The sequence below is a fragment of the Rhinopithecus roxellana genome, chromosome 4, assembly GCF_007565055.1.
Source record: "Rhinopithecus roxellana isolate Shanxi Qingling chromosome 4, ASM756505v1, whole genome shotgun sequence".
Taxonomy (NCBI): Eukaryota; Metazoa; Chordata; class Mammalia; order Primates; family Cercopithecidae; genus Rhinopithecus; species Rhinopithecus roxellana.
Genome location: NC_044552.1, coordinates 1,400,718 through 1,426,886, shown reverse-complemented (window position 1 = coordinate 1,426,886; position 26,169 = coordinate 1,400,718). Strand labels below are relative to the sequence as shown.

The 26,169-nt window shown below is 42.7% G+C and overlaps 1 protein-coding gene across 1 annotated transcript in view; it reads right to left on the bottom strand.

Annotated features, from left to right (window-relative positions):
• The window catches only part of DEK (DEK proto-oncogene), a 40,492-nt gene extending 26,368 nt beyond the window's left edge, over positions 1-14,124 (bottom strand). Inside the window, exons 1-6 of the mRNA XM_030928673.1 lie at positions 13,691-14,124; positions 13,161-13,314; positions 7,446-7,547; positions 7,096-7,205; positions 5,653-5,747; positions 5,025-5,145 (exon numbers count right to left, since the gene is read on the bottom strand). Of these exons, the coding sequence (XP_030784533.1) occupies positions 5,025-5,145; positions 5,653-5,747; positions 7,096-7,205; positions 7,446-7,547; positions 13,161-13,305 (573 nt within the window). The 5' untranslated portion in view covers positions 13,306-13,314; positions 13,691-14,124. The remainder of the gene's footprint in view (positions 1-5,024; positions 5,146-5,652; positions 5,748-7,095; positions 7,206-7,445; positions 7,548-13,160; positions 13,315-13,690) is intronic.
• Between the last annotated feature and the right edge of the window lie 12,045 nt (positions 14,125-26,169).

The window sequence follows — 26,169 nt, the reverse complement described above, 5'->3', positions numbered from 1 at the left end:
ACGCCATTCTCCTGCCTCAGCCTCCCGAATAGCTGGGATTACAGGCCCCCGCCACGTCGCCCAGCTAGTTTTTTGTATTTTTTTAAGTAGAGACGGGGTTTCACCGTGTTAGCCAGGATGGTCTCGATCTCCTGACCTCGTGATCCACCCGTCTCGGCCTCCCAAAGTGCTGGGATTACAGGCTTGAGCCACCACGCCCGGCCAGGCCTCCACTTTCAATAATGTCAGGATCATATTCTCACTGATGCCTCTAGGTATACAATAAATGATGAGTATGTTAATTATGAAATTAATTAAGAATAAATATGTTGCTATTATTCTGATAATCAAACCATGTATACTTAAAAGGAGAGATCACCTGAGGAAAATGAGTTGATTAAACAACAAATTTAATTTTTAAGTGCTTTCTCAAGGAAGTTTTGCTAAATTCTAAAATTGAAAACCATAAAATTACCTAACATCAAGAATGTGAAAATGCGCATTACGGAACTAGTATTTATTTCTGGGATTGAGCATCTTTCATATTCTTTTATTTCTACCTTTGTTACTTTGTTTTCTGCAATAAGCAGAAACATTAAGGTAAAATTCCATAACATAACCTTAAGGTATCCAATTGTGTAAATGTTTGTGATAACTTTAGGCAGTCTTTTTCATGCAGAGAGTAGAACGACAGGTCCTTTACCTCCCAGGAACCTCCAGTCTGGGTGGGTCACTGTCACCTACACAAACATTAAGAAAAAGTGGCTGCTTTGTATAATATGGTGCCCTCGAGCTCTCTGCAAACAAACAAGATAACCTCTAGCTTGCTCCAACAACCCACCCTTCTGAAGGTACACTAGGAAACAGCCAAATTAGGTCATTCCAGGAACTTCAAGTTGGTGGATCAAAGACATTTCTCAGAGAAGATTCTCTGTAAGAAACCGTGAATGCATACACATATCCTTGCTATGTGAGATACTACCATTATCAACTATTATCAGAACCTTAATCCAGGTAGATAAATTCTTTGATGCCACTGTTTGGAGAAAAGTTAACTCTCACTGTCCAAGCTCTTACTACTTGTTATATGATCTCCAGGTCTCAAATTTATTAGAAAAACATAATATCCCTCACAACCTCAGTTCAGAAACCAGACACAGGTAGCAAGGATGTAATCTGTATATCGAATTATTAATATGAGGACTGAAACAGGTTCTGGATAAATCTATCCAGGAAAGTGAAAGCATGTTAAGTTATTCAAGCAGCCAATAAAAAAAAATGCAATTCCCAAAAGTAAACGAGGAGTTTTAAAACCAAAATCCAAAAAGTAGTAATATACAAATGCCTTAGAGTTTTCCTATACTGACTCTAAAAAGTTAAATCTATTAATCAAAATCCAGTGTCAACAGCATTATCTCTTTTTGGAAACAAAATCTGATTAACAAAATAAGTACAACAGAAGGATAGGAAAACAATAAATGATTAATGCTGTGTTCATTTAACAACTGAAAAACTGTTAAAGAGGAGAAAAGGGAAACTTCTGATAGCATAGAAAATAGCTCTAAGCCAGACATGGTGGCTCATGCCTGTAATCTCAACACTTTGGGAGGCCAAAGTAAGAGGATCACTTGAGTTTAAGAGTTTGTGACCATCCTGGACAATATAGTGAGACCTTATCTCTAAGAAAATGTAAAATTTAGCCACACATGATGGCATACACCTATATAGTCCCAGTTACTTGGGTGGCTGAGGTGAGAGGATCACTTGAGCCCAGGAGGTCAAAGGTGCATTGAGCCATGATTGTACCACAACATTCCAGTCTAGGCAACAGAGTAAAACACCGTCTCAAAAAAAAGAAGAAAAGAAAAGAAAATAGCCTGAGCTTGATACCATCAGATTAAGGAGTAATTATCAGAGTCACGTATGAAAAACTGGTGTAAGAGTTAGATTCTATATGACAAGAAAAGACAGATCCTCACAGTGTGGTTCAAGGACTTGCGTTTCCTGAGACCTTTTTCGGAGTCCATGAGGTAGAAATTATTTTCATAATAATAACAACACTATTTATTTGCTCTTTTCACTGTGTTGACATTTGTACTAATTGCAAAAGCAAAGGAAAGCAAAGGTGGTTAACACTGATGAAACCTTTGTACCAATGAAGGAATTAACATATATTAGTCATTGTATTCCTCACAACATACGAGCAGAAACAAACAAAATAGGCAAATGGTTTCACTTAATAAGGTCCTTGATAAAGCAAAAATTACTGTGTTAACTCTCAAGTACATGTCTTTCTAATATCTGTGATAAAATGAAAGATATACATAATATGGCTACAATTGAAGTTCAATGGTTTTCTGAAGGAAAAGCATTTGCGTATCTGAGTTGTGAGCTAAACACGCTCCAAGCTCCTTTTTCATAGGACACCATATTCTTTTTTCTTTTTTTTTTGAGACAGTCTCGCTCTGTTGCCCAGGCTGGAGTACAGCGGCACGATCTCAGCTCACAGCAAGTTCCACCTCCCAGAGAATACTACTTTTTAAAAGAACAAATACGGCTAACTCAGACTTAGGTACTTGATAAAGATTTTCAAAAGTGAACAAGGTGAGCTTGTCACTTCAAGGAAAACTGACAGCATTTATCACCAATGATAAATGTTACCATTTCAAGTGGAAATTTAGAATTCTGGAAAATTCACATCTATTACTGCGAACTTAATAGTTTTCCAAGGCCTAAGTAATTTTTCTGACGAGATGGGGTTTATATTAATGAGCATGATTTAATGACAGTGTTCAATAAAACATGTCAACATTCGGAAGATATGATTCAGGGAACCAATACTTACAAATGGCAAATGCATGTTACAAAACTATATATACAACACCCAAGTTAATTAACATGGTTTCAGACCTACATTAAATATTACAACCTACCTTTAGGAAACCACAACTTACGTAGAGTTTTCGTATTGTGTGGTATCAAAAAGAGAATACACACAATTATCTAAAAGGACTTTAAAAATATTCTTTTTATGTGAGGCTCGGTTTTCTTCATACACTTATTTTTTCGAGACAGGATTTCGTTCTGTCACCTAGGATGGAATGCAGTGGCATGAATATAGCTCACTGCAGCACTGACCTCCTGAGTTCGGGCTTCCACCTCAGCCTCCCAAGTGGCTGGGACTACAGGAGTGTGCCTCAGCGCCTGGCTAATTTCTTCGTGAGACAGTCTCACTTTGTCACCCAGGATGGTCTTGAACTCCTGAGCTCAAGTGATCCACCTGCCTCGGCCTCCCAAAGGGCAGGGATTACAGGCATAAGCTACTCCATCAGGCCCTTCATAAATTTTAAGCAAAACAATACACTGCAAAAGACTGAATGTGGCTAGGCGCGGTAGCTCATGCCTCTAATCCCAGCACTTTGGGAGGCCAAGGCAGGCGGATCACCTGAGGTCAGGAGTTCAGCCTGACCAGCCTGGCCAACATGGCAAACTCTATCTCTGTTAAAAACACAAAAATTAGCCGGGTATGGTGGCACATGCCTATAATCCCAGCTACTGTAGAGACTGAAGCAGAAGAACTGCTTGAACCTGGGAGACAGAGGTTGCAGTGAGCAGAGACTGTGGTACTGTATTCTAGCCTGGGCAACAGAGTGAGAATCTGTCTCATAACAACAATAAAAAAAGACTGAATGCAGAAGCAAATGGTAATTAAGCTGTTTTCTCTTAAGCCAGATATTAAACGGATGTACAAAAACATAAAATAATGCCACTCTTTAATTCTTTTGAAAAGTTATTTTTCATAAAAAATACTAATCATTTTAAAATAAAAATTTTCAGTTCTAATGTCAAATACAGTGAAGATCAAAATAACCTGTATTTTAAAAAAAAGCTCTTGGGGTCCTCACTAATTTTTTTAAGAGTAATAGTATCCTGAAACCAATAAATTGGAAAACCCACTGAGAAAAAAATAAATATAAAAATATCCATCATAACAACTTAGTAATTGCTTCTGAGGAAATAGTGATCACCTTGCCTCACACTAAATCCTTAAAAAGTACAAGTATAGCTACAGTAAAAGTTAGAAAATAAAAACTATTTTGTCTTCCAATAAGCCAATTTAAAACACCAAAAATCACCATACACCTTGTGTTTGTAGTTGTATAACCAAAGTTAACACCTTAAATGCTCTTTATCTGTCCTCGTGCAGCTGATGGTAATAAGGACCAAGGGAAGACCAAAACAAAGTCCCAGAGCTATTTTCTGGTTTTGATTCTTTAATGCCCTCTCCCATCTGAGATGGCATTCCCCTGAACTCCTAGGCCTACTAGCTCTCTTCACACTTCCCTTCCTGTCAAGATCGGGAAGAACAGAAAAACATTTGCTGACAGACCTAAATCACACTAAAAATACAAGGTCATATAACACTTCAACACACATTTTAAGTCACCTATGTCATTTGTTACCATTAAATAATTAGGACAAACCTACTAGCTTTTAGGAAGAGTGAGAAAACTATAAGGCCATTTTACTTCCCTCTCCGGCTCCTGGGCTCTGCGGTGGATTCTGGAAACCCAATACAGGAAACTTGTAAGAGCTTTTAAATGTCACTTTTAAATAATTCATTCCAGGATCTAGGAAAACATCCAGTTCTAATATACTCCCCATTTTGTCTTCACTTGATTACAGATTGCACCCCTTCCCTCCAGCCTTGCACCTCATCCTCAGTCCAACCTCTATTCATTCTTCCAGTATCTTCTAGATACCTAACCCTGACTACTAGTACTTTCTGTCCCTTCTGACATTAATTCACTATTCTTAACCTTATATGCCTTGTATCTGATTTTCTGAAGCAACATATCCCTATGGCATCTGTATTATTTCTATCAGGAAATTATTGCAGATACATCAACAGAAGTTATATTCTTTGAATATAGATATTAATGAATACTGACAGCAATGCTGTTATTAATCAATGTTTGTTTCATATTAAAAAAGAGGCTATGAATAACTGATTTCTTATGAAAAAAGTAAAAATGGATCCTCACTTTGCCAGAAGGCTTTGGATGCATTAAGAAATTCAAGATCCTCTTCACTAGTTCACTATTTACACCTGATCTCTCCAAATCAAGAACCTCACAGATGCTCTTTAACATGGCATTTCTAAACCTGAAACAGAAAATGGAAGAAACCAAGGTGTTAATATAGGAAAGCTTACAAATGTTCTCCAAAATATCAAGGGAAAGTCAACCAAATTAGCTGACTTACATACATTTTAAAAAGTGGCCAGTGCTTCTCTGAATCTTTCTTTCTTTTGGAGACAGAGTTTCGCTCTTGTTGCCCAGGCTGGAGTGCAATGGCCCAATCTTGGCTCACCGCAGCCTCTGCCTCCCAGGTTCAAGCGATCTCCTGCCTCAGCCTCCCAAGTAGCTGGGATTACAGGCATGTGCCACCACGGCCAGCTAGTTTTGTGTTTTTAGTAGAGACGGGGTTTCTCCATGTTGGTCAGGCTGGTCGCAAACTCCCGACCTCAGGTGATACGCCCGCCTCAGCCTCCCAAAGTGCTGGGATTACAGGTGTGAGCCACTTTGCCTGGCCCAAATGTGATTTTTTTAACATTAAAAAATAAACTTAAAGCATATTGATTAAAATATAGTATTTATAAAAATAACTCACTTTTTCAACATTTCTTCCTTCTTTTTATACTGGACACTTCCTTTTTCAAACGGAAAGCCACTGAACTGACCCACATTCTTCTTTAATGAGGACACCTGAAAATGTTCCTTATGATTAATGCTATTTATTACCCAGTAATGTACACAAGAATAAATTCAAAGACAATTCAAAGCCAACATCTTTACTTTTCATATCTATCTGTAACTTACAATACTGGCTCAACAGTCAACCAATTCAATATGGGTTCAACATTCAACATTTCTTGTTCAAAACTGAAAAATACATGTTACTAACATAATAACATTATAAAAATCCTACAAACTTAAGTCTCTGAAAATAATGATTTGAACAAATTTTCACTGGGGAATTTTTAACACAATCAAAAGTTATCTGACAGCACCAGGGGATGTGGAAAGTTACTACTTAAAAAGATATCCTTTTCATAAGTAATAAAGTTACTAGTAATTCTTCTTTTCCAAATCAAGGACTTTATTCTTTCCAAGTAAAGAATAGCGAGTACCACAAAAAGTTAATACCATTTACTAGTTATGGGACTTATGTAAATTAGATTGCTTTAAGGATTAAATGAGATTAACAGACGTGAAAATAAATTATGTCATACGTCAGACATTCTATTCTACTTCAGACTTTCTAACACTCAACTTTACTTTGCCCATGTACAGCCTAAAGCAGTTTCCTCAATTATATAAAATACTAAGTTGTATGTACAGTATAATAATCCTTTAGCAAAAAACTACCATCCAATTTATCAGGTATTTGCTAAAAATGAGATACAATTATACCAAATCACTTATTCTCAATGTCCAGAAAATCCAAAAACATGAATTTCTTTCAATACATTTAAAGGTCACTAAAACCATCATAATTTGGATTTCATAATTTGAAATTTCAGTTTGGAATAAAAACTACTACAGGAGAAAGAGCCCTAGAGCTGGGCATACTGGCTCACACCTGTAATCCCAACACTTTGGGAGGCCAAGGCGGGAGAATTGCTTGAGCTCCAGAGTTCAAGACCAGCCTGGGCAACACGACAAAACCCCACCTCTACAAAAAGTAAAAAAATTAGCCAGACATGATACGGTGGCGTGCACCTGTGGTCCCAGCTACTTGGGAGGCTTAAGTGAGAGAAACACTTGAGCCCAGGAGGTTGAGGTTGCAGTGAGTCATGTATTGCACACTGCACTCCAGCCTGGGTGACAGAGTGAGACTGTGTCTTAAAAGAAAAAAAAAGAGCCCTGGATATTATAATCCAATTGCTAATATCCAGTTATATTTCCTGTGATAAATCATTTAATAAGTATATATCTCAGTCTGCTCAGTCATAAAGTGTGGAAATTGAACTAGTGGATCACTAACATTTACAGAAACTGATTCTATTGTGAAGTAATATACAAGTAGGTTTAAAGTGTAAAAAAGTCTTACAGTGCCTGGCCTGTTGTAAAGCAGTTTGTGTAGATTTCTAAGTTCATCAGTTTTCTTCTTACTTAGAAAAAAATGTATCCTCTCAATTTCACAAAGTTTCTGCCCCTTTCCTAGAAAAAAAAAAAAAAATCACAATTAAATACCCATGGCTTACTAATACATTTACAAAGTTAATTTAATGGGAATTATTTTCACAGCATAATTTACATGTAACTTTGCTCTTACAGAGCAGATTAAAATTATAACAAAACTATAAAACACTACCTTGCTGATACTAAGCTACGAACCACCATTTTCACAAATTTAGACACTTTCACCACAAAAATCAAAGAAAGCTAGAAGAAACTTACCTTGTGCAATTGTAAATGGCTCTCTCTGTAAGGAAGAGACCTGCATTGTCAACCTCTCTACTTTCTTCTTTTCCCTCTTGCCTTCCACGATGAGACTCTTTTCTGGAAATTAATTTAGTATTTCTTAATTACCAAAAAGCTTAAACATTGTACTAACTTTATTAGATAAATATGTGGAACAAAGTCCCAAAACCTAACACTTTATTCTTCCTCTAGGCATGGTTTTGGAAAGCAAATAACATAAGAGATGACAACACTTGATTAGTTAATAGAGCACCACGAAAATTTTTTCAGAGTAACATTTTACTTACCTGGCAAACTCACAGGGACTCAGTTAAAAAAAAAAAAATTAGAAAGCAAACTAATTTTTATCCAACTAAAATTATTGCCATTACAGTCCAGTCACTTCATTTGTGAAACAAATCTAGCTCTGTTTAATCTTTGGACATAATTCTATTTAATAATTGTGATTCAGTTTGCTGTACTTCAGAAATAATCAAATTTAGAACTGAGAGATTATGAACTTCACAAGATATATAGAGAATACTAATAATTTAGTCAACTGACAAAAGAGACATAAATAAAGACCTCCAGGCAGAACAGCCTGAAGTACCGGGATAAGATAAAACTCTCCAAGTTTACATCTAATGCAATCAACTGGGAGGGCATTACTTTGTAGTTTATGAATAACATTCATAATGATGGCCATAAATCACTCTAAAAAAAGTTAAATTGTTTAGTCGAGAAAGGGAAAAAAAAACCACACAAAAATCTATGGCTGGGTGCAGTGGCTCACGCCAATAATGCTAACACTTTGGGAAGCCAAGGCAGGAGGACAGCTTGAGCCCAAGAGTTTGAGACCAGCCTGGGCAACATATTGAGACCCTACCTCCATTAGGTAGAAAAAAAAGACCGGGCGCGGTGGCTCACGCCTGTAATCCCAGCACTTTGGGAGGCCAAGGTGGGCGGATCATGAGGTAAGCAGATCAAGACCATTCTGGCTAACTCGGTCAGGAGATTGAGACCATCTTGGCTAACTCCCTTCTACGAAAAAACACAAAAAATTAGCCGGGCATAGTGGCAGGTGCCTGTAGTCCCAGCTACTCAGGAGGCTGAGCGGGTGAATGGCATGAACCCAGGAGGTGGAGCTTGCAGTGAGCCGAGATCACGCCACTGCACTCCAGCCTGGGCGACACAGTGAGACTCTGTCTCAAAAAAAAAAAAAAAAAAAAAAAAAAATCTAGAAAACAGGTAGCATATACTTCAAAATTCAAAACATTACGCTCCATTTATCTAACATAAAATCATTTTTTGAATGAAATAAAGTCAGATAAAAGAATACTACACATTGCTTGAGGTTCTGCCACTTAAATGTCTGTGTTGTGCAGCTGCACTCAATACTAAGGGGATAAATGGATGATAAAGACTGCACATCTTTTGAAAGAGATGCTACTAAGGAAATGAGACATAAATATACACCAACATAAAAGATAATAAAACATCTTAAGAAAGATATAATACCAATAAATTGCTGTGCACTGAGGAGGAATTGATTATTTTGGGACTAGGGAAAAAGGAACAATGCATGTGCGCTGGCTTTTAAAGACAGCTTAGATTTAGTAATATAAGGATTTGCACAGAAAGAGTACTTCAGGACAAAGGGCTATCAACAGGTATATTCTGGCCATGTTGTACAGAATGAAGACAAAACACACTAAAACAACCCCTACTATCACTCAACTTCATCAACTTAGTGATTTAAACCATTTGCTTGTCTCTGATTACCAACTACAAGCTAATGACTTCCCAGTCAATCTCCAAGCCACAACTTTCATCTGAGATTCATATTAACTAATATTGTCTCTCAGTATCCGTGAGGGATTGGTTCCAGGACATCCCTCAGATGCCAAAATCCACAGATGCTCAGGTTCCTTATTTTTTTAAAAAAAATGGTGTAGTACTTACATATAATCTATGAACATCTTCCCACATACTTTATATCATCTGTAGACTACTCATAATGACTAATATAATGTAACTGATACGTAAAGAGTTGTTACACCGTACTGTTTAGGGAACAAAAAAATCTGAACATGTTCAGTACAGATGCAACCATCCATTTTTACCAACTTGTGGTTGATTGAATCCACAGATGAGGAACCCACAGATACGGAGAACCAACACTATATGCCTGTCTGTCATTTGGACAGCTCCAATTCACGTCCTATAGGCACCTAAACTCAAAACATTCAAAAGAAAAATCACAATCATCTCCAAACTTGCTCACTTTGTGAATTTTTTTCAAAAAACATTAATACCATCCACCCACCTGCCAAAGACAGAAACTTAAAAGCGTCATCTTTTACTAGTCATTTCTCTCACTTCCCTTTTCCCCAAAATCACTGCCAATTTTGGTTAACCTGACCCCTTTTTTAGGACAGACTTCAGAGGATGTATGAGAAAGCCTGGGTGTCCAGGCAGAAGCCTGCTGCAGGAGTGGAACTCTCACAGATAACCGCTACTCAGGGCCAGGCGTGGTGGCTCATTCCTGTAATCCAGGCCCTTTGGGAGGCAGAGACGGACAGACTTGAGCTAAGGAGTTTGAGACCAGCCTGGGCAACATAGTAAAACCCTTCCTCTACAAAAAATACAGAAAGTACCCGGGCACGGTGGCACACACCTGTGGTCCCTGCTACTGGGCAGGCTGAGGTGAGAGGATTGCTTGAGCCTGGAAGGCACAGTTTGCAGTAAGCTGAGATAGTGTCACTGCACTCCAGTCTGGGTGACAAGTGAGACCTTGTCTCCAAAAGAAAAACAGTAAGAAAACCTCTAGTAGGGCAGTGTGGAAAGGAAATGGGGGCGGGGGTGGACCCCTAGATTCACCACCAAGGCTCTACTGGCTAGTGGAGCTATGAGAAAGGGGCTGCCACCTCCAAACTCTGGAATGGTAGAGCCACAAGCAGCTTGCATCCTGAGCTGCCCAAGGCCTTGGGACCCCTCACCCCTGGTACCAGCGCGCCCTGGATGCCAGACATGGAGTAAAAGGAGATAATTTGGGAGCTTTAAGATTTAAAGACTGCTCTGCTAGGATTCAGACTTGTAGGCCAGGCATGGTGGCTCATGTTTATAGTCCCAACACTTTGGGAGGCTGAGACAGGCGGATCACCTGAGGTCGGGAGTTTGAGACCAGCTTGACCAACATGGAGAGACCCTGTCTCCATTAAAAATACAAAATCAGCCAGCCGTGATGGCACATGCCTGTAATCCCAGTTACTAGGGAGGCCGAGGCAGTAGAATCACTTGAACCCAGGACGCAGAGTTGTGGTGAGCCGAGATCAGGCCATTGCACTCCAGCCTGGGCAACGAGAGCAAAACTGTTTCAAAAAACACACACACACAGAAAAGCAAAAACCAAACAAAAACCAAACCAGACTGTGTGGGGCCTACTGCACCTTTCTTTTGGCCTTTCCCCCTTTTGGAATGGAAATTTTACCCAATGACTGTACCATCACTGTATTCTGGGAGTAAATAACTTGTTATTTGATCTCACAGGCTCATAGGTGGAAGAAATTCATCTTCAGATGAAACTTTGGACTTACAGACTTGGGACTTTTGAGTTAATGCTGAAACAAGACTTGACTTTGGGAGACTACTGCGAAGGCACAACTGAATCTTGAAATGTGAGAAAGACATGAGATTTGGGGGACCGGGGGTGCAATGGTATGCTTTGGATGTTTGTCCCCTCCAAATTTCATGTTGAAAAGTGATTTGCAATGTTGGAGGTGAGGCCTGGTAAAGTGATTAAATCATGGGGGCAGATTCCTCATGAATGGCTTAGCACGGTAACCCTTGGTGATAAGTGAGTTCTCTCAAGATTTGTTTAAAAGAGCGTGGCACCTCCCCCTACCACTTGCTCCCATTCCCAAATGAGATGCCGGCTCCCCCTTTGTCTTCTGCCATGACTGGAAGTTTCCTGAGGCCTGCACCAGAAGCAGATGCTAGCGCCATGCTTCTTGTACCGTCTGCAAAACCACGAACCAATTAAACCTATTATCCATAAATTACCCAGCCTCAAGTATTTCTTTATAGCAACACACACACACACACACACACACACACACACACACACACACACACAAATCCTAATACAGAAAGTATTTCACTGTCTGGCTTCCATGATGCCTCAATTCTAAAGTTAAATATTCAGGGTTAAGTAGAATAAAAACTTTCACAATCCTACATGTCCCACAAACACCTCAAATTAGTAAAAAGAATAATAAATCAGAGCTACAATAAAACTGTTAGGGGATAAACTTTCTACAAAATCATGTTTTAAAAAATGTGTCTAGAACAAAACATGGGATTATTTCAACTACCAACTGTTCCCCAAGCATTACTGCGTTGGCCATTTACAGTATATTTACACGACTTCTCTAATTCTTCACATGAAAAAAATTCATCATTTCTTTGGCATCTCAACCCTGCCCCCACAAAAAGACCAAAATACAAAAAAATTGGAGAAAAAGTGCAGAGCCTCTTTGGCTAGTAGTGAGATAGTGCACCAAGTTTTGCTGTTGTATTAAAAATGATTTTAAAATAACATTATTAAGCAATAGTTTATATAAAAACTTATACTCAAAAAGCCATGCTTTACTTAAAAATGCCTTCTTAGGGCATATACCACTTTAAACAAACAGAAGGCGTATCTTGTAATCTTAACCCAGATTGTGACCACAGGCTGGTTGAGGCTTAAAAAAAAAAATCCGGGTTTAGGAAGAGAGCTTCAACCTCTTCCCAAGTGTGGCTGAGTCGTAAACATATACGAAATAAACCCAGACTAAGCTAATACCAAAGAATGCTGAGAGACGCGACTTATACGAAATAAATCCAGACTAGGCTAATATCAAAGAATGCTGAGACGCGACTTGGATTTTTAAATGTTTGGAAACACGTCAAGAAGCGGGTACACCTGAAACAGACACTGCAAGCATCCTGGATAAACTGACGCGGCACACTCCTCCATTCTGTGAAGTTTCCGTTTCACACCTCCAGTCAAACCTGGGTTCATAACGCCCTCCCTTAAAACAGACTCAGGTTCGAAACCGAGACAGTGCTGGGCTCACATTTAACTTTCTTTCAGAGTTCACTTTTTTCATTTTTAACTACTTTCTCAAGTAGCAACAGCTTTCACCGCTGTTTGCCAGGGAGGGAAACTTTTTGGCAAATGTAAAAATATTTTTAAGTATTCAAATACAGGTCTCGCCTTAATAACTTCAGTCTTAACAGGCTGCACTAAGACCTTACAATAACTTCAAAATGCAAAAGATGTGTAATGAAATGGACAAAATTAGAACATCCACTTAGCAACTTCAAAGGTGCACACACGGAGTTAAAAAAAAATCAAATCCAAGACCTACAAACTTCCCGTCAAATGATGAAATGTTAACAACGAACATTCAGAGCGGGCAAGAAGTAGGCTGCACTCCAATACATCACTACTACGGTAACAAATACTTTAAAAACCGGAATATACAGTCAATTCTACGCCATCGCTCAGCACAAAAGCAGATAAATTGTGCACACGTTCTCGCTGAAAATTACTCCGACTTTACGCCTCTAAACACCAAAAGAGCAAGAAAACTTGTTTCCTGGGGGGGAAAAAACAAAAAAACTTCGGTCTGAAAAATCCATCACTTGGGATGCGACTCCCCCCACCTTTTTCCTCCTCTTCCTCCTCGTCGTCGTCCTCGTCCTCTTCCTCCTCGCTCTCCTCTCTGGGACCAGGCATTTCGGGTTCTTTCTCGGATGCGGGCTGGGCGGGGGTTCCCTCTCCCTCCGCAGCAGGGGCCGAGGCGGACATGCTGTGAACCTTCGTACGGGGAGAAAGCCAGACGTCTCTGTCCCCCTACTCCCGCGGGCAGGACCCGGCGGCCACCCTGAAGGATGCGACCCTTCCCGCGGGACACCTGCCCTGAAAGTTGCCTCCTCCCGTAGTGCTCAGTCCCCAGGGGCGGCTTCCCTCCCGCTCCGCCCGCCGCCGTCCAGGGATTCCCGAGGCGGGAAACCGCGCCCGCTGCCCCCCCGCGCGCGCGCCCGTCCGGCCTGCACTGTTCCCGGCCCGGCCCGAGCTGCCGGCCCTCCACGTCCCCTCCCCCGCCCCAGGCCGCCGTCCAAATGGCCGCGTCCCTCCCCCGTCGGCCGCGGCAGGGGCGACCGGGCCTCTGGTGTCCCGACTCAGCCCTTACCGCGGATCCCGGCCGCCACGGGCCTGGCACGCGAGGGCACGAGGAGGTTCTGGGAGGCGGCGGCGGCCGACGCCGAGGAGAAGGCGCGCGGGCCGCTGTCTAGCGTGACGCTCGCTGCCGCGCGCTCGGCTCCCCAGAATCAACAAGATTTTCAAAATGGCGGTTCGGGAAGGAGAGCGGGAATGCGGCGACCAATCAGGGCCGCGAGCTGGGAGTTGGCGGGCGCGGGGCGGGGGAAGCGGGGTGGCCGGGCGCCTCCGCGGGAAGCCCGGGCGGGAGGGACCGCGAGGGGTCGCCTCGGCCGCGGGCGGAGGGATACGTCCTCGGGGCTCTTCCCGGCTGCGCCTGGCGTGCGGTCGGCGCTCGGGCCCAGAGTGCTTGCGGGCTGTGTCCCGCGGGGCGGGCGGGAGCGGGAGGCGAGGCGGCCTGGCAGCGCGGAACGGAAGGACGCTAGGGGGCCTGCGTGTTTATTGTCTCCACGGTCGCTTCCCGGAAAAGATAAAGAGCAGTCCCGGGCCGCGGCGGGGCGCGGCGGGCGTCGGTAAAGAAGTTGAGAAATCCCTGAAGTCGCTATCTACAGTGTTTCTCCGAGGCGGAGGGGTATTAATCAGCCGTCTCATCAATGCCCCAGAAATCATGCTGGGTGATAGATAACTCCCAAATCTGCTGTATTTCTGAGGACTCCATAGCTTGTAAGGTCTGCCATAAGGAAAAAGATCCTACCTGCCACGTTAAAGGTGCACATAGCCAGCCACATAGATTTACACCCCTGTAAATATAAGGGGAAAGGCTCCCACCCCATTCCTTCCCCTCTCCTCTCTCACACACTGTTCTATAGTAGAGGTTATTTGGCCGGTCCAGACCCTTCTCCCTGAGTTCTAGGCCATCTATGCAAATACTTTTTACACATTCAACACTGCAGACACTCAAAGAAGTATCTTCCCTGCTCAATGCTGCCTTCTTTTGTATGTGATTTCCTTTATTTTCTCCCAACTCTTCAACCACTAGCTCACCCAAAGGATCCTTGTACTCAGTGGACCTAATGGAAATGTGATCAGTGAAATTTGCTAGGACTCCCGGTTGCAGGACAAAAATTTGACATTCTCTTTGAATCTTCCCTTTTCCCTTTGTTCCCCTTCCAAAACATACACAAATAGTGTCATTTCTACCCTCAAATTGTATACCATTTTTCACACTATTGATTCCACTCAAATCCTATCCAAACTCTACAGCTCGTCTCTCCTTGTTGCCTGCAATGTGGTTGGGAGTGGGGGGTTGTGTTTCAGCCCTATTTGTGTTACAGCTCTTTCAGTCCTACCATTTGGCAGGTCCTGAGTTCTGGTCCTGTGTCCAGGAAGAATGAGGCACACAAACAACTGGAGGGTGAGCAAGGTGGACAGGAGCTTCACCAAGTGAGAGAACAGCTCTCAGGAGACCTGAAGTGGGTTGCGCCTTTCTGCAGGGGGGTTGTCCCGAGTAGTGTCACGCCCTCAGTGGAGAGGAGACCGGTAGTGGACAGCTCCTTTCTGCAGGCAGGTCGTCCTGACAAGTTGAGGAGACCAAACTGGGTAGCTCCTTTCCGCAGCTGGTAGTCCTGACCTCTGGCTGAGTCAGGGTTTGTTTTTTTTTTTTCTTCTTTTTTTTTTTTTTGAGATGGAGTCTTGCTCTGTCGCCCAGGCTGGAGTGCAGTGGCCGGATCTCAGCTCACTGCAAGCTCCGCCTCCCGGGTTTATGCCGTTCTCCTGCCTCAGCCTCCCGAGTAGCTGGGACTACAGGCGCCCGCCACCTCGCCCGGCTAGTTTTTTCGTATTTTTTAGTAGAGACGGGGTTTCACCGTGTTAGCCAGGATGGTCTCGATCTCCTGACCTTGTGATCCGCCCGTCTTAGCCTCCCAAAGTGCTGGGATTACAGGCTTGAGCCACCACGCCGGGCGAGTCTGGGGTTTTATGGACCCGGAAGGGAGGAGCGTGTGCTGATTGGTCCATGGGTGGGCCCAGAAAAGGCACCATAAGTTCTGGCTCTGGGCTGCATACAGACTCTGCCTGGAACTGGCCACCGGGCCCCCCAAGCTTCAGGCCGTCCCTGGCTTGAAGATGGGCAGTGACCTATCCCTTTCCTCCCAGGAACGTGTCTGCCTGCCACCATCAACATGTCACCCGTGGCGCCCAAGCTGTTTGTGCCGAGGGGCGCCTGCAGGCCCACGCAGAGCCACCCTCAGCCCCACCAGCCTCTTTCTTGCACCCGTCGGTGCCCAAAGTCCAGAGGGGGCGGAGGCGGCAGGGGGCTGGTGTGTCAGTGCTGCGCTGAACACATGCACACCCAGTTGGGTTGCAGCAGTGCCCATGCTTGGCCACAACTTTGCTCTGCCTTGGAGTGGGCCCTGGGAGTGGGTGGAGGGTAGAGACCTGGGATCAGGCACATTCTTTTTTTTTTTTTGAGACAGAGTCTCACTCTGCCACCCAGGCTGGAATGCAGTGGCGTGATCTTGGCTCACTGCAACCTCAGGAGCAGGTACTTTTAAGCCTGCAGGGGCAGAGGCTTCCTGGGTCCCCAAGATCGCAGGGATGCCTGGGTCCAGAGCTGTGGCTGGACAACTGCAGCTGTGCCCAGGAACATGGGTCTCCTGCCTTGCCAACTTGATAGGGGACGGGGCTCTTGTGTGTTCCTGGGCCCTGCTGGCTCTGAGGAGTGTTCAGCTCTGGCTGCGCCTTCCACGCTGCAGTTGGCATCCCCTCAGTGGCTGCTCCAGATAGGCTGCCACTGCCATCAAGACAATGAGCAAGTGAATATATATTCTATGACGACTAGTGATAGCAGTAAAGCAAGTTAAAAAAGATAGGAAGTACCAGTAGGGTGGATGCGATTTTGTTTTATATATTCAACAATTAAGCAACGTCTTTTTAATAAGATGACATTTGAAAAGATCCTAAGAAAATGAGAGCTCTGAAGACCGACTAAGTTATTCCAAAGAATTCTCTAAAGTTTTGGATGTGGGGCACGAGAGCCAGCTAGAAGTCAATGATGACCGTGGGGTTTTTGGTTCAACAACTGTAAGAACAAAAGTAGCTATTCGTTGAGAGGAGAAAGACCTCGGGGGTGGGGGTGGGCAGGATGGTTTTAGAGGGGAAAGTGGAGGAGGTGGGAATGAGTTGTTTTGTTTTAGACATGTTAGTTTTGAATGAGTTGTTTTGTTTTAGACATGTTAGAATTCAAAATGCAGATTCAGGAGTGGCTGTTGGATTTGAGAGTCTGGCATTCAGCAGAAGAAACTCTAGCTCAAGAAATAAATGTAGCAGTTGTCAACATGTAGATGGTATTTAAAGCCCTGAAACTGAATGAAATCACTAATAGTGAACATAGGTAGGGATGAGATGTTCAAAATCGTACCTTGGAGCTCTCTGGTGTTCAGAGGTTCAAGAGTGAAAGGAGAACCAGCAAAGGAGAAGAGAAGAGTAACTGCAGCCAGTGAAGTGGGAAGAGAATTACATGAAAATTGTGTCCCGCAAGCCAAGTGACAAAGGGGTGTTTTTGAAGGAGAGTGATCCACTGAGTCACATGCTCATAAAAGGTCAGGTAAGATGAGAACTGATAACTGACCATTGGATATTCCAATGTTGTTTTATCAGTGACATGGACTATTCTGTGGGGTGGTGAGTCGAAAGGTGCCAGGGATGGGAATACAGAGAGACAGGTAGGCAAGGAATGGATTCAGACACTCTTTCCAGGAATGTTGCTGTACAGGAGAACAAAGAAGGAGCAGTAGTTCAAAGGTAGTTTGGTTTTGAAGAAAGGAGACACATGTTTGTATGATGATGGGAATGAATTAGTGGAGAAGGGAACATTGATGATACAAGAGGAGGAGAAGACAGTGGCTGAATCCAATCTATAGTAGGTAGGTCCGGTTGGGTTCTCTAAGCAGAAGCTGAAACAGAATTTGGGACACCAGGTGTTTATTAGAGGTGAAGAACTGTGAAGGGAAGGGGGAAGAAGCAAATTTGGCAGAGGAAGAGGTCAAACTGCAAAGCCGGCTTGACAGAGCTTCAGACAGCTACGAGGGGAGCTCTGGAGGGAGTGCTGCTCTTCAGGGTATCCTGAGTGGCTGAGCTTTTATATCCCCATACTGCTCAGTCACTGCATGCAGGCAGCCCCAGGAAGGTGTGACCTCGACTGAAGTGATTCCACTTTAGTGGCTTTGGCAGATGCTGAAGGAGTTGACAGATGGAGGCTGCCTGCTAACTCTGGGGTCTGCAGCTGGGCAGCAGATTCTTCCCTGAAGAGGCATCTGGGTGACACATCTCCATGTCTGCCACAGGAGATGAGAGGACATGGGATCTAGTGCACAAGTAGAAGAGCTGTCCTTAAAAAGGACAACGGAAAGCTGTTCCATTGTAACAAGAGGAAAGACAGCGGACTTGAGTACCCATGCAGGGCAGGAGTTGGCAGATGTAAGTGGGAGTTTTTGAAGTTTTTATTCCTTTAAGTTTCTCAGTAAAATCCAGAGCAACATTATTGACAGTGAGTGAGTGTGAGAGAGACTGTTGAAGGTTTTTGGACAGAGGAAATGTGAAGTGATCATGTAGAAGAATGGGAGATGGATACATTAGGGAATATTGTAGGCTTGCCATGTAGCTGCAAGGACTCTCTGGGATCAGTGGCTGTAAAGTGAGAGTGAGACCAGTCAGCATTATTGTTTTTCTCCAGCCACATTCAGCAACCTGGGAGTAAGTATGAAGATGGCAACAACAACATCCAAAAAATGCATTTAACCAGGTTGGGATTTTGCTATGCAAGTAAGAAAGAAGGAGAAAAGGGTGAGTGAGTTGAGGATACACACAGGACAAGGAAGATAGTGATGGACTATAGAATCTGAGCTGAATAAGGAGGGAAGTAAAGACATGAGAAGGGTGAAGCTTAGTGAGAAGGGTATAGAACCAATCAGTAATAACTTTATTTCTGTTTATTACATTTATCCCTACCAGAAAATTTTATTTATTTTTGTTTGTTTATTTACTACCAGACATATATATGGAGAAACCTCGTTTCTACTAAAAATACAAAATTAGCTGGGCGTGGTGGTACATGCCTGTAATCCCAGCTACTCGAGAGACTGAGGCAGGAGAATCGCTTGAACCTGGGAGACAGAGGTTGCAGTGAGCCGAGATTGCACCATTGCACTCCAGCCTGGGAGACAAGAGCGAAACTCCATCTCAAAAAAAAAAAAAAAAAAAAAAAAAAAAAGTCCGGTAATATCAAGTCAGTAAACTAACGTGGCTTGAATAAGCCGATGACCAGATTCTTTTTAAACCTGGTTACACAAATGTAAAGTCCCCGAGGCTGCAGAGACTTTGTCTTGTTCTGCACCGTATTCTCAGCACCCAAAGCAGTGCCTAACACATAGTAAGTATTTTGCTGAATGAATGAATGCCAGCCAAAATAAACCCTTGCTGTGAAGATCCAGAATATTTTTTGGTTAATGTGATGAGAAAGTATATTAGGATAAAACAGGCTATTTCAATGGCCTAACTGCCAAGTTTTTTTCTTGCTCTATAAATCTCTGTCAGTTCAGGCAATTCTCCTGGGCTTCCGTTCATGTGGTTTACTCATTGCTCTAGGCTACTTTGATCTTGTAGATCTACTATCTTAACACAAGTCCATCGTGTTCATGGTGGTAGGGGAAGAGAGCAGGAGGAGAACCCATACCTGCTGTTCTGTGGTTCTGCTCATTGGTCAGCTCAGTCATATGATCCCACCTAACCACAAAGAATTTAGACAATATAGGGGCACACAGGAAGTAGCCGATGAGTATTGCTGTCTCTGACACAGAAGGGCTAATTGCAACCATATCTGGGACAATTGGGATGAACAGGGGATGTGCCTGAGAATATGTTGGTTTTATTTTGGCAATTATGAAAACCCTGGTTCTTAAAACACTTCCCTCCTTTTGCCTGTGAGAAGTTTTTATATAAACTGCACACACATACTGATCTTTCTCATGCACATCATCTATCTCTTACATACACAGATCAATTTTTCCCAAAATATAAGTTTCAGGGGCAGAAGCCCTGTGCTTCCTTTCATTATTCCCTCCTGGTACTTGGCTTGATGCCTGACACATAGTAAATACTTTTAAAATATTTGTTTAATTAAAGTGCACCCCCTTTTGGTTCTTAGACAGTGGCATGAGTTTGTTGTCTGGATGCTATTTAAAGACCATCCAGGCTGGGTGCATTGGCTCATGCCTGTAATCCCAGCACTTTGGGAGGTCGAGGCGGGCGGATCACCTGAGGTTGGGAGTTTGAGACCAGGCTGACCAACCTGGAGAAACCTCATTTCTATTAAAAATACAAAATTAGCCGGGCGTGGCGGTGCATGCCTGTAATCCCAGCTACTCGGGAGGCTTAGGCAGGAGAATTGCTTGAATCCGGGAGGCGGAGTTTGCAGTGAGCAAAGATTGCACCATTGCACTTTAGCCTGGGAGGCAAGAGCGAAACTCCATCTCAAAAAAAAAAAAAAAAGAGTCTAGTGATACCAAGTCAGTAAACTAACATGGCTTGAATAAGCTGATGACCAGATTCTTTTTTAAACCTGGTTATAAATATAAATATACTGACACATTTGGTTCTTCTAAAAACAAGATATCATACTCTATTTTGGTGGAGTGAGTTAGCCAAAGTGTACAGTGTAGCTATTTAAGATTGGGTTTGAAAAATATCTGAATGCAATAATATCCAGTCGGTTGATAATAAAGTGGATATTGTGGCTCGACTATGGTCAGGGAGGACCCTCAAGGTAAGCAGTTGGAGGAGGTAAGGGAAATGATGGTGAGGCTTAGAAAACTTGGAGAACAAAGGATGAACGGCTAGCAAACTTTTGCTCCTAGTAACTAATTTTGCTCTAACTTTAAGAGTATTATTTGTAACACATTTCTTTAATATATCTTACCAACTGTTCCATGGAATGAGACTAAAGGAATAGAGAAGCATAGATCCTTGGTATTATTGCCCTTATTTGCTGTTAAAAAAACAAAACAAAACAGGAAGGTCATCTCTATAGGAGGGGGATTTTCTGCTAAGATTCAATACTCAGGTTATATTTAATGCCCTTGGCCAAATCATAACATCAGAGTCAGAAAAATGACTTCTACTGCAAGTTGGCTAGGTATCAACATTGTCCCAAGACTGTCAAAATAGGGTGTTATTTTCGAAAATAGATATGTGTAACTCTAAAATATTTCTATAAATCTTATTTTTTCTATTTTTAAATTTTCTTTCTGTCTTCATTTTTTTTTTTGGTTTGTTTCGTTTTGTTTTTAGAGGGAGTCTCACTCTGTTGCCCAGGCTGGAGTATAGCAGTATGATCTTGGCTCACTGCAGCCTCCACCTCCTGGGTTCAAGTGATTCGCCTGCTTTGGCCTCCCAGGTAGCTGAGATGACAGACATGTGCCACCACGCCCAGCTAAATTTTGTATTTTTAGTTAGAGATGGGGTTTTACCATGTTAAACAGGCTAGTCTCCATCTCCTGACCTCAAGTGATATGCCTGCTTTGGCCTCCCAAAGTGCTGGGATTACAGGCGTGAGCCACCGTGCCTGGCGAAATCTTATTTTTTAATCTGGACTTTAATAAGTAAAACATTTCTTGTTATAACTCATTCTTCATTTAAGGAAATTAGAGAAGGTTTGGGAGGGTACCTGACTGACATGCAGCATGAGTTTAAAAAATTAAATTTAGAATAAACAGATGTTTTCAAATTAGGAAAAGAATATTAGAAGGTGATGCTACCTCCTAATAATATGTATTTTTAAAAATACATGTGTCTCTCTCTCCCATTCACATCTCAATATAACACAGTGGTTCTCAAGTGAAGTAAGGACAATTTGATAGTGTCTGGAGACATTTTTCGTTGTCAAAACTTAGAGGGGGTGCTAGTGGCATCTTGTGATTAGAAAGCAGAGATGCTGCTAAACATCCTACAAAACACAGGACAACCCCACAAGGTTTTTTTTTTTTTTTTTTTTTTTGAGACAGAGTCTCATTATGTTGCCCAGGCTGGTCTCAAACTCCTGGACTCAAGCGATGTGCCTGCCTCAGCCTCCGAGGTGCTAGGATTATAGGCGTGAGCCACCACGCCCAGCTGAACGTTATCTTCTTGCACATTCTTCATGCTCATGTTTCTGAAGTTGAGACTCCCTCCCCTCCTTGCTATTTTGTGCTTCCTTAATACTTTGTTCATATCTTTATGAGGGTATTTATGAAATTATAGTGTTATTACGTATTTACATGTCTGCCTTCATAGTAAACATTTACCCTCAACCTTCTCAAAGATCCTTCCATCCTCATTTCCAATCCTGTGGCCACCATCCATAGAATTAGATGAAGAACTCTTTTAGGGATGTTTTACATCACGACTGTGACCTCAGTAGAGCTAGTTACTTCCCTACCTGGGAATTTGGAATTATGAGCAAGATGGATTCCACTTGGTAATTGGATCTGTAACAAATAAAGTTAGGAACTATAGGGACATGTGTTCTGTTGTGTGAATTGGAGAAGTCCTAGTCTACAGAGAGAGAGAAGAGTAAAGATGAAAGAGGGTCAGATAAGGCAATGTGATGGCTAATTTTATGTGTCAACTTGATTGGACCGTTGGATGCCCAGATATCTGGTTAAACATTATTTCTGGGTGTGTCTGTGAGGGTCTTTCTGGAAAAAGTATTTCAATTGGTGGACTAAATAAAGCAGATGGCACTCCCCAGTGTGGGTGGGCATCATCTAATTCATTGAGGGCCCAAATAGAACAAAACGGTGAAGAAAGATTGAATTCACTCTGGGTGACTGCTTGAGCTGGAACATCAGTCCTCTCCTGCCCTTGGTGCTACTGGTTCTCAGGTCTTCAGACCAAAGCTGGAATCTATACCATTGGCTCTCCGGCTCTCAGGCCTTTGAACTACACCCAGCTTTCCTGGGTCTTCAGCTAAAATGAAAAGAGGAGAGAATAAGTAGAAATGAAAAAAAAAATACAAAGGAAATTGAGAAAAACCAAATTGAAATGATAGACAGAAGGTAGCAAATCATCTGAAAGAATACTATGAATTGAGTGATCGAGGGGTGAGATGTTTGGCTGTCTTGCTCTTGCTCTGCCCTCCTAAGGCCAGCCAGCCTTTCCCTATTCCTTTCTTCTTGGCCTATTTGCTCTGACTCAGGTGGCAGGATCCATCAGGAGAGCCCTGCTACCTCCTAGCACCCTAGCCCGACCACTCTAGCCTTCCATTAAGTCTTCTGAGTACAGCCCACCGTGGTTACAGCGAGGTAGCTCAGCTCCCAGGGACAGCCATAGCTGCCTAGACCTTAGTGAATCTAGAGAGCATGGCCTAGTGGAAGGAAGTAGTATGAACACTGGTTTGTAAAAATGTTTAAATTATTTTTTTAAAAGCTAGTCAAGTGAAGCAATGGCAATGGAGAAGGAACAAAGAGATCTGCAACTGGTTGTAATTAATTAGTTATAAACAACAATGCACTTGGACCAGCCTAGTGTGGACTTTGACTTCAGACAGATGGGTGCAAATTGAGGAAGACTATAAAATGATTAGAGTGAGGGATAATAGAAATAGCTGGGCACAGTGGCTCACACACTTACTTTGGAAGGCCGAAGCGGGTGGATCACTGGAGGTCAGGAGTTCGAGACCACCCTGGCCAACATGGTGAAATCTCATCTCTACTAAAAATACAAAAATTAGCTGGGTGTGGTGGTGGGTGCCTGTAATTCCAGCTACTTGGGAGGCTGAGGCAGGAGAATCGCTTGAACCTGGGAGGTGGAGGTTGCAGTGAGATGAGATAGCGCCACTGCACTCCAGCCTGGGCAACAGAGGGAGACTCCATCTCAAATACACAAAAAAAGAAAATAACTCTCAAAAGGAGAGGGAGAAGAGGCAGGAGCATGCTGGTTTGCTTTTACATGTTAGGAAATTGGGGATATATATCAATATACCTCCTATGTGTCAATTTCCCTTTAATTTATTCCACTACTCGGTTATAAATCAACATTCTTTTATCTTTGAACTGTGTGAGATAGAGTCACTGTATAAATATTTAGTTTTAAAAAAACCATTTTCTCTCTAAATTCTATTTACCAATATGTTTCTCAGTTGTTTACCACCAGTGACCCTCTTCCCTCCACACTTCTCTTCCCTTCCAGGAAAGCTTGTCTCTTAGGAACTTGTCATGGGACTAAATTTAGATTCCACAAAGGTATGAGGATCTCTACATTGGTATTGATTGATTGATTTTTGAGACTGGGTCTCAATCTGTCACTCAGGCTGGAGTACAGTGGCATGATCATGGCTCACTGCAGCTTTGACCTCTCTGGCTCAAGGGATCCTCCTGCCTCAGCCTCCTGAGTACCTGGGGCCACAAACACATGCCACCATGCCCAGCTAACATTTTGTCTTTTGTAGAGACCAGCCTATTTGCCCAGGCTGGTCGGTCTTGAATTCCGGGGCTCAAGTGATCTTCCCACCTCACCCTATCAAAGTGCTGGGATTATAGGCAGGGGTCACTGCACCTGGCCTGGTACTCATTGATTACGTGTCCTTTACAGAGATATTCTTCCTGATTTATCCTCTTTCCTGTCATCCCTACCTCCCATCCTCATTAGTTCACTGCCTGCAGCCAGAAGTCTTTAAAAAAAAAAAAAAATCTCATTATTATGTTGTCTATGACACTTAAATGCCTCCCCATCATCTGTAGGATCAAGTGTAATTTTTCATTTTTTTTTTTTTAGAGACAGGGTCTCTCTCTGTCACCCAGGCGGGAGCATAGGGTGCGATCATAACTCACTGCAGCCTCGACCTCCTGGGCTCAAGAGATCCTCCTGCCTCAGCCTCCTGAGTAGCTAGGACTACAGGCTCATGGCACCACACCTGGCTAAGTTTTCAATTTCTTTTTTTTTTTTAGAGATAGGGTCTCTCTATGTTGTCCAGGCTGTTTTGAACTGGCCTCAAGCAATCCTCCCACCTCTGCCTCCTAAAGCAGCCTCCAAAGTTCATGGTGTGAAGCACTGTGCCTGGCCTAAAGTATAATTTTTATTTTTATTTTTTGATTTAAGAAAAATATTTAAAAATTTTCAGTAGCTTTTGGGCTACAAGGGATTATTGTTACATGGGTGAATTGTATAGTGGTGAAGTCTGAGATTGCAGTGCACCTGTCACCTGAGTAGTATACATTGTTACCAATATGCAATTTTTCATTCCTGACCCTCCTCCCATCCTCTCCTGTTCTGGGTTTCCAATATCCATGATTACCCCTCTATATGCATTTGTATATCCATAGCTTAGCTCCCATTTGTAAGTGAGAACCCATGGTATTTGATTTTCCATTTCTGAGTTACTTCACTTACTGTAACGGCCTCCAGCTCCATCCAAGTTCCTGCAAAAGACATTATTTCCTTCTGTTTTTAATGACTGAGTAGTAGTCCTTGGTGTATATATACCATATTTTCTTTATCCTGAAGTGCAATTTTTAAAACATGGCCTAGACGACTCTACATGATCTGACTTCTATTCATCTCTCTAGCCTTGTCTCTACATTGTTCCTTCCAGTCTCCCTGACTCCCACCCCAAAGAAAAGATCCTCCAGCCATAGTGAATGGCCATGTTCCTTCTTACCTTTGGTTTTCTCTCCATGTTGGTGATCCTACTGGAAAACTCTTCTCCTATTTTCCTGTTCTGGGCCAAATTACCCTCACTCTTCAGGTCTCACTTACACTGCCCCGGATATGTCATCCTCCATGAGAACATCTACTTTTAACAGCCTGTTTTCTTGTCTACACCCTCCCTCCCAATTGGTTTGATGGGAGCAGGAATGTTGTCTTTCTGATAGCTGTTCCATCCTCAGCACCCAGTATTTATTGAATGCTTGCTAGTGTGAGACTGGCAAACATTTATTCTGACAGAAGAAAAAAGAATGCCAGGCCAGGCACAGTAGCTCATCCCTGTAATCCCAGCACTTCAGGAGGGCAAGGTGGGAGGACCATTTGAGCCCAGGAGTTTAAGATCAGCAAGGCCGACATGACGAAACCCTCTTTTTACAAAAAAATGCAAAAATCAGCTGGACATGGCGATGCATGCCTGTAGTCCCAGCTACTCTGAAGCTGAGGCAGGAGGATTGCTTGAGCCCAAGGTCGAGGCTGCAGTGAGCCATGATAGCACCACTGTACTCCAGCCTGGGTATCAGAGTGAGGCCTTGTCTCAAAGAAAAAAAAAGAATGCCAGCTTAGTCTTTGGCTGACCTCCCTCCTCCTCCCCCTTCACTTCTTCTTACATCAGCTAAGCTGGTTCTTTCAATTGTAGTAACTTGACTGGTGAGTTTATCTTCTGATATCTGCCTTCTATCTAATAGACAAACCTGACAGTTTTTAGTAAGTGCCCATTTTTCAGCCTTCAGATGAGAAACTTATTTGATAAATTTAGAAAAAGACAGTGGATTA